Source organism: Gallinula chloropus, assembly GCF_964237585.1.
Source record: "Gallinula chloropus genome assembly, chromosome: 8".
NCBI lineage: Eukaryota > Metazoa > Chordata > Aves > Gruiformes > Rallidae > Gallinula > Gallinula chloropus.
In genome coordinates this window covers 22,685,309-22,697,381 of record NC_140093.1, presented here as the reverse complement: position 1 = coordinate 22,697,381, position 12,073 = coordinate 22,685,309, and the positions used below count along the sequence as shown (strand labels likewise).

General features: G+C 40.6%; 1 protein-coding gene across 1 annotated transcript in view; it reads left to right on the top strand.

The window, feature by feature from the left end:
* The window catches only part of PIK3CB (phosphatidylinositol-4,5-bisphosphate 3-kinase catalytic subunit beta), a 76,430-nt gene that overhangs the window by 30,214 nt on the left and 34,143 nt on the right, over positions 1-12,073 (top strand). The window contains exons 2-5 of the mRNA XM_084267616.1: positions 3,992-4,177; positions 7,232-7,457; positions 9,001-9,224; positions 11,657-11,839. Of these exons, the coding sequence (XP_084123742.1) occupies positions 4,025-4,177; positions 7,232-7,457; positions 9,001-9,224; positions 11,657-11,839 (786 nt within the window). The 5' untranslated portion in view covers positions 3,992-4,024. The remainder of the gene's footprint in view (positions 1-3,991; positions 4,178-7,231; positions 7,458-9,000; positions 9,225-11,656; positions 11,840-12,073) is intronic.

Here is a 12,073-nt window from a genome sequence, read left to right as displayed (position 1 = left end):
AAACAATCATTGATTACATTCTTGAGTAGCCAAGATTAAGTACTGTTCTAATTACTTCCTTCTTTTGTATGAGAAGTTGTTTTTACCATGATGGTAGGCAAGAATAGCTATGAGGTTAAAAGCCTGAAATAGCTTTTTATTATTATTTTGATTGTTGTTTTTTTCCCTTTAGCTGGAAGTTGTTTAAAACGTCTCTTGTGATACTACTGCTCCCAATCCAGATGGCTCTCTGCCTTTGTTTCAGTTACTAGATGTGATACTGTTACTTAGTCACTAGTGCCACCACACATTTTACAGTTTGGCCCACAACTCACAGCCATCTCCACATTGGCAATCTTGTTATTTTCAGTGAAAATACTTGTTCTCTCTTGACTGCTCTGATACCAACTACTGGTAGAAAATGGGTGCTGACTGTAAAAGATGCTGACATGTTTCCTTGAGGAAGGAAATACAAAGTGCATGCCTGAAAGCAAGGATAGCTTCCTAGCGTGCTCAGATTGGTGTGATGACTGCTTGTCTCCCTTTTTAATTGAAAATGTAAATGGACTTTTAAAGATTCTGATGGCTGTGTTAGAAGTCTGTAATTATAAAAACTTCAGAACTCTGTGTGGTGGTGTCTAGGTAATAGGGTATGTAGCAGTAGTTTCAAGTCTTGCTGCTTTGAAGATTTTATACTCGTGGTGCTCTGAAGTGGTTGCAATGATTGCAAATGTTGTGGAAAACTGTCTGAAACAGGCTGAAAATAGAAAAGATTTAATGCTGAATTAAAGTAGAAATGATGAATGAATTAACTACATAGAACAATTGATGTTTTCCTTGGTGCTGTACTGTTAAAGTACTGCTTTATAATCACAATACCACTTTATTTTACTTTAGTTTAGTTTTTGGTAATTCAAATGATCTTTCTTTGTCTGCTGTTTCAGTTGGAACAAAGTTACAGCCACGTTTTTTTTTGGTAGAAGTAGCTGGATGTCATCCTGTTTGAATAGTATCTTGTTAAAGCTCTACTGATGGGTAGTGAGGAGCCATGTGTTTTCTCAAGATTTTTAGGGTGGATGCTGTGTTATTGTAACAGTGTAGTCTGTGTTGTGTGGTGGGGTTAAATGTTGTTTTCCTTCAGACAGTTTGAGAGATTGTGCACTGTGCTAAACTTTCCACACCCATCAGTGAGTGAAGGGGTGGGTTTGTAAAGCTCTGGTAGTTAAGATAAAATATTTTCATATCTGGTTTGTTTGTTGTCACTGGGTCTGCATCCCCCTCCTCAGTTCATTTCGCTTTGATTCAACCAGATGCAGCGCAGATTGATTTGGGGAATGAAGGCCTGATGATAATAAACTATTACTTGATAATGGTGATGATAGGAGCTCCCTAATTGTTGCTTCTAATGAGGAAAAATATTTTTCCTTATGTATTTTTGCTTTCTAAAAGGTAGAGGGTTTTTTGTTTGCTGTTAATGACAATTCTGTATTTTTATCTAATACAAGCGAAATACAAAGTGATCCACATACTTAGTGCGGTAATGAGGTGTACTGGCAGCAGCCATGCTTGCAGGGGACCTCAGTGACTTTGCTAAGGCTGAATGGAAAGGTTCTGAAATTACTTGGGTCTCATAACTGTGTGTTTACATGGCAGTTAGAGGTGAGATCTAAGTGTGATCTCGTACGTACGGCAGCTCTGAGCTGGCAAGCTGACAGTAGCACAGCTGCGGTTCCAAATAGGTGCACTGCTTTGAGGATTGAGCTGGGTGGGTGATCAACTGGCTATTCCTCCGGTGACTGAGCTTTGGGAGATCTCAGTTCTTTCTCCCCCTTTCTCTGCGGGACATGTTCATGTTCTGATTTTTTTCCAGATGTTATAGGAGCAGTTTTAGATACTTATGGTAGCTGGAGGGATAGAAACCAACGCTAAGGAATGAAGCAGAGACAGGCTGTGAATGTTTTAGAGTGGTGATTTAAATGGTATTGCTTAACAGTGATGATCAGTAAAGGTTAGCACTGAACAGCCCTTTGTAATATAGACAGAGTATTAATAGCTTGTTTGTCAATAAAAAGTTATGTTTCTGTAGTTTATTTTTGTGTTGCTGGCTTATTCTGTTATCCATTGTAGGCACGTTCATTTTTGTTTAGTGCTGGCTTGCTTATTTATGTTATTGCAAGCTGTGTGTATAAAGCAAGGGGTTACAGAGGGAATTGCTGAAGTCCCATTTTTTGTATTTCTGTTGCCAGTTAAGAACGGTGAAGCACCACTTGGTTTAAAAGCCTAAGGATTTTAAAGAACTGAATGTCTGAAATAGCATCAAACAAGTTTAACTTGCTATAAATCAAGCGTTAACTCATGTGCATCATGAAGTTTGGGTTTAGTTGCTAGTGGTGTGACTTTTCTCAAACTAAGCTGTTCTATAAAGGAAAAAAGATAAGCTAGAAAGGGAGGGGAACAAAACACCTTTGTTACAATGTAGTTGGTCACCTGGAGTTTTGTGGAGGGTTCACCTATAGTGCATTAGAAAAAGCTTTTGTAATTGCTTGTTTGGGGTGAAGAATGTTAATAAAGTGCTGAGGGACTCTGAAACCACATCCATAAACACGTATCCATTGGGGGAGTTTGCACAGCACAGTGGCCATCTGCAGGTCTTGGCTGGGGCCAGTGTAAGTGACCTTGTCCTGTATCTGGATGTACCTTTGTAGGCTTAGCACCTGTAGAAAGCATTGCCTTTTGAGAATGAATTTTGCCTAATTTCTTCTCAAAGGGGAAGAATGTTATGTGTCAAACAGACTCTTCAGCAGCATAGTCCCCAGGGGTGGCTGGGTTCAGAGGGCTGTCATGCTATTTGGTTTTTTCCATTTGCTGCCGAGCTTGTTTGAACCTGCTCTGTGATGTGTAAAGACCAGCAGCACAGTGCATTGGTCACATCCTGCTTTTCCTGCTGGTTCTGTACTAGGGGAAGTACCTTCAGTTAAGCAGAACAAACCTTGTTTCAGACCACAGGGAAAGGATCTAGAAGAACAGCATTGATAAAAGTAGTGAAAAGCTGTAGTAGTAGCAGAATTGCACATTCTGGCTTATGCTTTACTAGTGGTGATTTCCCACATCTCGTGTTGTCCAACAAGAATTAGAAAGGTTGTAGGGGTAACCTGTCTTTATTGGAAAAGTGCCTTGCTGTAGCGTTTTTCAACACTTCCCATCCCTTTGTCAGCTGAAGAGCATCGTCTGAATGAAGGGGAAGGTAAATCAGTGATTGAAGGGCAGATATATAATTAGAGAGTGGTAATCAAAATAGAAGACTTGGAAGGTCAGAAAACTAGCGGTAACATTAAGAGTAAATAAAATGTCCTGAAATATGAAGGACAAGTAATCAGGAAGCCAGTGTAGTGAGTCAAAGGAGATCACACAAAGGGTTTCCCCCTGCTCGGCAGTAGATGTAGTTCACACACTGGGTTGTATTCATAGGAAATGATCTTTAACAGTGAGAGTAAGTTGAGATAAATATCTTTAGAGGAAAATGGCACTTTGTAATAGTGTTGAAGATGATTTTCCTGCTATTAATAGGGACTTTGAAGTTGAGTATGTCACTCTGGCCGCACTGGAAATTTGCAAAAGCAAAATGATGAAATTGATCGTTTGTTTCCATATTAAATATTTCCATCTTCATCCAGGAAGTTTGCTTTGACTGTATTTTATGCAGGTAAATAGTTTGAGAATGTAAAATTAATTTCTAACCTCTAATTAGTTAGGGTTTTTCCTTTTATTACTTTGTCTTAATGATATAAACGTTTCTGCAGTAGTGCTTTACAGGGAAGTGCTTTCATTATAGTTAATAGAATTAATGAGAAAAACCCTGCTTATGTGTTTGCAGTGCTGGCACTTGAGACCTCAGACTTGCAAACTGAGCTATACAAGCTGGCTTATGTAAACTTTCCAAAGGCTTTAAAATGTGTGTCTAATTATAGAAGGTTAAGTATACTGAATTTTAATTTTTTTTCCCCCCCTGAAGGCCATGTGGTTATGATATTATTGAGATTCCATAATGCCTCCTGCCGTGACAGACAGCCTTGACATCTGGGCCGTGGATTCACAGATTGGTGCTGATGGCTCAATATCTGTGGACTTCCTGTTGCCCACTGGAATCTACATCAACCTGGATGTCCCTCGAGATGCCACCATATCTCAAATTAAACAGGTAATAGTAAATGGTCAATTAACTTAAAAGTTAGCTGCATTTGGAATGAGTGCTGTTTCTGATTTTTATATGCCTTCTGGCAAATCAAGTAATGAATCTGAGCAGGCATAGAAATAATGTATTGAAGGGGCATGTATAACGGATTGATTAATAAAGATGTATGTGTGCCTGGGGGGGTTGGAATGGGTTTGGGCAGAGGGCAAGGCTCAGAGAGATTACTTCTGGTGGTACACTTCAGCAGAGATAATTCTATTAGCTCTATATTAATACTGTATTGCTACATCTAAATATTTTTTAACACATTGGTAATATATTATGCATTGATTTAACATTTCTCTTCTCAGTGCGAACAGGAGATGCTGTGTCTGATGGAGTTTTAGAAGTCACACGTTGGGCTCCTGTTTCAAAATAAGTTTCAGAAACAAATCCATCAAATGTAAACTTTTAAAATTGGGACAGAAGTATTCTCACAGAGATTTGAATACTATTTAGGTCAGGAGAGATCATTTTATTTCCAGTTTTGATTTCTGCAAAGGATTTGATATATTTTATGTATTTGATAAATTGATGTACATTAGCCAGAAGAGACAGGCCAAAGAGAACGTACCCGCCTTGGTAAATGAGACAGGAGAATTGGCTGCAACTGATGAGGAGAAGGCTGAGGTACTGAATGAGTTCTTTGCCTTGGTTTCTCTGGCAGCCAGGATTCTCATAATTCTCAAATCCCAGAACCTTGCATCCCTAGAACTCTAGGTGGGAGCTGGGGGAGCAAATCCCCCCCCACTGTAAGAGCAGAGCAAGTCTGTGACCGCTTCATGAGACTGAATGTCAACAAGTCTATGGGGCCAGATGACATGCATCCCAGGGTCCTGAAGGAACTGCTGATGTGGTTGCCGAGCCGCTCTCCATCATATTTGAAAAGTCGTGGCTGTCAGGAGAGGTCCCTGGGGACTGGAAAAAGGTCACGTCACTCCCATTTATAAAAAAGGGAACAAGGAAGACCCAGGGAATTACAGGCCAGTGAGCCTCACCTCTGTGCCTGGGAAGATCATGGAACAGATCCTCCTGGATGACATGTTGGAGCACATGAGGGAAGAGCATGTGATCCGGGACAGCCAGCACAGCTTCACCAAGGGAAGGTCGTGCCTTACCAATCTGGTGACCTTCTATGATGGAGTGACAGCATCGGTAGATAAAGGGAAGGCGACCGATGTCATCTACCTGGACTTGTGCAGGGCCTTTGACACAGTCCCCCATCACGTCCTTATCTCTAAATTGGAGAGAAGTGGATTTGATGGGTGGACCATCCATTGGATAAGAAACTGGTTAACAGACCATAGCCAAAGGGTGGTGGTCAATGGGTCTATGTCCAGGTGGAGGCCGGTGACAAGCGGTGTCCCCCAGGGGTCTGTCTTGGGACCGGTGCTCTTTAACATCTTTATCAGTGACATGGATGATGGAATTGAGTGCACCCTCAGCAAGTTTGTGGATGACACCAAGCTGAGTGGTGTGGTCGACACCCCAGAAGGAAAGGAAGCCATCCAGAGGGATCTTGACAGGCTTGAAAGATGGGCCCGGGGGAACCTAATGAGGTTCAACACTGCCAAGTGTCAGGTGTTGCACTTGGGCCAGAAGAATCCCAGACACAGATACAGACTGGGAGAAGAGCTCCTTGAGAGTAGCCCTGCTGAGAAGGACTTGGGGATTCTGGTGGATGAGAAACTTCACATGAGCCAGCAGTGTGCCTCTTGCAGCTCACAAGGCCAATGGTATCCTGGGCTCCATCAGCAGAGGGGTGGCCAGCAGGGACAGGGAGGTGATTGTCCCTCTCCACTCTGCCCTCGTGAGGCCCCATCTGGAGTCCTGTGTCCAGATCTGGGGCCCCCAATACAAGAAAGATGTGGAACTGTTGGAGAGGGGTCAGAGGAGCCACAAAGATGATTAAAGGGCTGGAGCAGCTCCCCTACGAAGAGAGGCTGAGGGTGCTGGGCTGGTTCAGCCTGGAGAAGAGAAGGCTGTGGGGGGACCTCATTGCAGCCTTCCAGTACCTGAAGGGAACTTATAAGCAGGAGGGGATTCAACTTTTTAAAAGGACAGACAACGGCAGGACAAGGGGAATGAGTTAAAACTAAAGGAAGGAATGTTTAGATTAGATGTCAGGGGGAAGTTTTTTACAGAAAGAGTGGTGAGGGGCTGGAAGGGGCTGTCCAGAGAGGTGGTGGATGCCTCGTCCCTGGAAATGTTCAAGGCCAGGTTGGATGGGGCCCTGGGCAACCTTGTGTAGATCCAGGCCTTAGTTTGGTGTCCCTGCCTGTGGCAGGGGTGTTGGAGCTCTGTGATCCTTGGGGTCCCTTCCAACCCATGCCATTCTATGATTCTATGATGTTACATAAGATGTAACTGCTACGTAAGTATTGAGTGCAGTAATGAACTGTTTTGTGCTCTGTGGGTGACTTGCACATCTCAGTGGCCTGTCAGTGATTCACAAATAAATTTACTTTGAGCTTCTCCAGACAGCAGGTTTTTTTGTTTTGAGGTTTTTTTTAAGTTCAGGAATTGTTCCATAGTGAGAGCTTCTTGGCTATATATTACAATAATTACTCAAAAAAACAGAAAGTACAGATGTGTCATGGGGGAAGGATTTTGATAGGAAGTGTCCAGAACACCTGCCTCTGAAATCAGCAGGTGCTTTGTTACTGTGGTGGCAGCCACAGCCCTGCAGCTGTTACTGGAGACAGGGCTATAGTGGGTCAATTCCAATGTAAGCATTGAGATGAGGGTTAGTGCTGCCCTTCTCTAATCACCTCATGGTACTTGTGCCTCTGTTTTTTACCTCTGGGATATTTGTGCAAACAAGTTGCTAAAAAGTAACCTCAAGATAGAGACTGCAAACCAGAGAAAGTAAATACAGGGATAAAAATGAACCGAGTCAGCAAACATGTTTCTCTTGCGTTCTTCTGGGAACATAAATGGAAATTAATGTTACCTTCAGTGCCCTAAGATCTGTCCCTGCTTGCTTGTTTTGCTTTAGCTGTTTGTTTGTTTTCTTTGCAGCTGTTATGGAAGCAGGCACATGCCTATCCACTCTTCCATCTCCTCATGGAGATTGACTCTTACATGTTCTCATGTGTGAATCAGACTGCCGTACATGAAGAATTAGAGGATGAAACACGGAGGCTTTGTGATGTTAGACCCTTTCTTCCCGTCCTTAAACTAGTGACAAGGAATTGTGATCCAGGAGAAAAGTTGGATTCCAAAATAGGTGTCCTTATAGGCAAAGGTAACGATGCTTTAATTTTTTGAAAAATGAAGGTAAACTTAGTTTTCTATGAGAGTCATAACTGGGCAGGTAACAGTGGGAAAACATAAACAAAAATATTAATAGTATTTCCCTGACAGAATTTCCTGTTCTCATACTACTACTGGTGTAGTTTAAAGCATTTGAATCCTCAAGATGAAACATTTGAAAGCTGCTGAAAGTACTTTCTGTGTTGTGTTTTGGCATTGTATTGCTGCATCAATCAAAAGCAATGTTTGTCTTGCTGGATGAGGGAGAGATCTGTCATCTTATTCTTACTGGAGGAAAGCGCGATCCCTGAAAAGCGTTATCACAGCAAACTGGAGGCACAGAGGGAACTAGAAATTGTTACGGGTTTGTTATACATGGTTTCTGAGTTGGTTAACAATATGATTCTTGTTTTTGCTCTCAATTGTGGCACTCATTTTCAGCAAACAATGAAAAGCTATTTTTAAAGGTTTCGCAGTAACTTGTTCTTGATGTTATTTCAGAATTTTTAGCTTTAAATCTACTCTGCTTGGTTATACAATCAAGATTGACAGGGTCGTGTGAGGTCATACCTCTTGTTTTAAAACAATGAACCATTGTTAGCTCTTTTATAAAGACTGCAGGTTTTGTTTAGATTTCAGCAGTACACTGTCTGCCTATTTGTTAAAACTGACAATGGAAACAGTTAGCCAGTTTAACCATTCAGACATATTCTGGGAGATTCACATTCTTTGATTGAGAGCTCTGCTTATTATAGCTGTGCAAGATCCATCCTTACGCAGCCCTTCTTTGTACCTCAGCAGTTCCTGTCTGAGCTTCTAAACTTACTGCTTTGTTCTCAAGAGGTGTTCAGTGCTTTGTGTAATTTGGACAATGTCCTTCAAAGTTTAGGAGAAAAGAAAGAAACAGTTGTGGGCCCTACACTTCCTGAAGTAGGGAAGAATCGCAGCTGTGTGGACTCTCCACTGTGTATTCTCTCTTTACGTGTTTTGGAAAAGGAACTTTCCTGGTCTTGGTTTCGTTGAAATTTCGTTCCTGTCATTTTGACTTGAGTAGATTTTAATCGCAAGGAAAATTCAATAATAAATGTGTCTGTTTATGGTGGCCCCAGTATCCATTTTTTTTTGACTTTTAAAGAAAATAAAAAAGATGGCGTCACCTTTCTGTGGAATTAAAGAGTTTGCAAACACTTTCACTGGACTTCCTCTTGTGAGGAGAGACTTGAAACTTTACCAACTGTCTCGAACTTGTGGTGAAGTTGGCTTTTCCGTTTAATTGTACCTAAGAAAGACATTGGTTCTGGCTGTTTAAACGAAACTCACATGCCAGGTTGCATAGGGATTGTGTGAGTAAATTTGGAAGCCCGCTGATGTATGGGGCAACATAGAACCCAACTCACTTTTGAGCACCAGTTTTGTATGGGATATTTGAAGAAAATTACTTCTGTAACCTTTAAGTGAAGATAGTAAAGGATTAAGTGGGAAGGTGAATAGATTTGTACAGTTATGTATCCTTCTGCTTGCTTGAATTCTTCCAGGTCTCCATGAGTTTGATGCCTTACAAGATCCCGAAGTGAATGACTTCCGAGCTAAGATGCGGAGAATCAGTGAGGAAAAGATTCAGTCACTTGTGGGGCTCTCCTGGATGGACTGGTTGAAGCACACTTACCCACCGGAACAGGAACCTGTTATCCCAGAAAGCTTCCAAGATAAGCTCTATAGTGGAAATCTTGTAGTGGCTGTTCATTTTGATAACTGCCAGGTAGGAACTGTTCATCACATTTCATGTACTGTTCTTGAACCTGATCTGAATTAGCATGTGATTGATCAAGGGTGGAAATGAAATACTCATAACATTATCATTTGCTTTAAAATGCAAATTCTTTCACCAGGATCCTTGACTCTTGAAAGAAAGTGAGAATGCAAACCTGCAGTTGGGAACTGAACTTCTAAAGTAAAATTGGAACTTTCTACTTTAGAAGCAGAACTCTAATTTGTATATTCTCTATTTCATATTCATTTAAAAGTAAAACACAAATTGAAAGTTGTCAGGACTTTTTCTGGCCAAACATTACTGTGTTGCTTCACTAGCATTCGTTTTAGGCTCAGGGGGTCCTGGTGAATTGGGAGGCACCATATTTAACAGACTTCCCTTTGTGTGTGATTCATTGTTGGACATCTGTGGGGCTGATCTGCTAATAAGGTTGAGCAATACGTTTTTAAAAAAGAGGAAATAACATTCCCTGCCCTAGACACACATAAAGACAAATGCAACACTAGCTGAAACTTAGTTACCTTTTCATTCAATCTAAATAATCCCTAGTGTATTTTTAAAATAAAACCCTCTTTAGTTTCCACTTCAGTGATTGAGCTTCAGTTTTTTGATGTTGAAGTTGCTATAGTTCTACTTCAGTCCAGCATTCCCATTATCCATTTATGCACGGTGTTCCTTTGTGTAACAGTGAAGGACCAGTGTTGGAAACGTCACAGGTGTATAAATGTATCTGGCTGTGTCCATTTTGACCCAGGTGCTAGATACTGATTTTCTATGATTCATCTGATTTTATATATAAAACTATATTTCTGATGCTGTCTTTTTAAACATAAAAAAACCCCAAAAACAAAATGCTGAAATAATATCTGACTCTGGAAACACTAAATGGAGAGGTGAATACTGAAGTTGCTCACCAGTAGCTCTTGCTGATGCTGGGTGCGTAGGTATTTTCCTTTTTCCAGTCATCTTTGGCTTAGTAGAGGACTTGTAGTTGTCCAGGAGTGAGGGTATCTGTGTGTTTGTCAGCTTCTGACTAAAGTACCGTGTGTATGTGCATGTGACAAAGTACAAAAGCAGTGCAAAAGTTCATGTTGCCGCAGAGCGTATTCGCCTGCCACTGTAATAGCTTTGGCTGCTGACATTTCAAATGTTTTGAATGCTTCTGCTGCCAGTCCTGACCTTCAAAGCTATTAACAGCTCCAATCTGAGCTGCTCTTTAGAGCAGTAAACTCTCTTCTAGACTGTACTGCTTGCACTGAGTACTGGAATCATCTCTCAAGAATTAAAGAGGAAGGTATGGGGACTCATGCTGTTTCAGTAGGAACACTGCAAAATTGAGAGAAGGGAATATCACAATCATTTGTGTCTAGAACACGCAGGTGAGCTGTAAAAGCTGCCTAGCTGCTTCTGGAGTAAAAGAAAGAAACAAATCCCCATTTCTGTGACATATGTGGAAAGACCTACAATTTGGGAGTAACATGGACATTGTTTTGTCTGACTTTACTGAGTTAATTTTTCCATTAAGCGTGACTGGCTTCTTCCCAGTAGACTTCTATATAAATTAGCACAAATCAAATGAATAATCTGGACAAAACTTATTCTTTTGAATGGTTAAATCTTCAGGAGTGTGTGTGAATAAAAAAAAAAACAACAAAACAAACAAAAAAAATACCTAGAACTTGCTGGATCAACCTTTGCAAATAAATGTGTGCAAAGCAACATGTGGTAGATTAAAGGAAATGAAAGATTTCACAGAGACCTTTTACATTAGGAACTTGAAATTAAACTTTTTTAAAAATTTAACAAAGAAAGTAACTTCTTACCTTCACCTTTTCAGAATGCATCAAAGTTAGAGATACTTTGGAAATAAATAAATTTTTTTTCTTTGAAAATGTATATTCTTTTATTTTGTATTGAGAATTCTACAGATGTTGGTCACTACCCCTCTTTTCTGTAGTCCTCCAAATAAGATGGTAGTTTTGTACATACATTACATTAGCAGTTTCTTCTGCTATATTACTTAAGCTTTATTTTTCTTTTGAGAACAGTGATACCTAGAAAGCAGATAGTTTACTGGTGGACAGGAAGAAAAATTAACACATGTCGTATTGCTAAATGCCTTGCAATGTGTGTGTGATCTACGGGCTGCTTCATTCACATTCTAAAATACAAGCTGAATCAACTGAATGAAGTTCTATTTGCTTAGAAGTACTTCTGTGGGAATTGATTACTTTGCTGCTTGTAGGGTGATTATTGCTGTGATCACACTGCAGATGTTGACACTAACTGCAAGTGTCAAAATAGACTGGTTTGAACAGTTAAGTGTTTCGATGTAAATTATTGTGTGTGCTGTGACAAACGCCTTGTGCGTCTGACTGTGACAAGTTTGACATTCAGTATTTCTGTTTGTATTTTGTTAGGATGTTTTTAGTTTTCAGGTGTCTCCTAACATGAATCCCATCAAGCTGAATGAGCTGGCAATCCGAAAACGTTTGACTATCCATGGAAAAGAAGACGAGGAAGTTGATCCTGCTGACTACGTGCTGCAAGTTAGCGGAAGGCTGGAATATGTTTTTGGTGATCACCCATTAATTCAGTTTCAGGTACCTAAAGCTCTTTGGAACTTACTGTAACAGTTCTCTGGTGCCTTGGCCAAAATTTGACCTTGCTGCTTGTGCCACTGAATCTCCAGCTATGCTGAACAGCAGTACACTTCCTCCTCATGTCCACAGCCCTCTCCATTTGTAAATATGTGGCACCATTTCCTGTGTATCTTTGTATTAGATTACTTGTTTCTTTGTTTTGAGATTTGGTGTAGAATAGTCTGCTAGCTGATA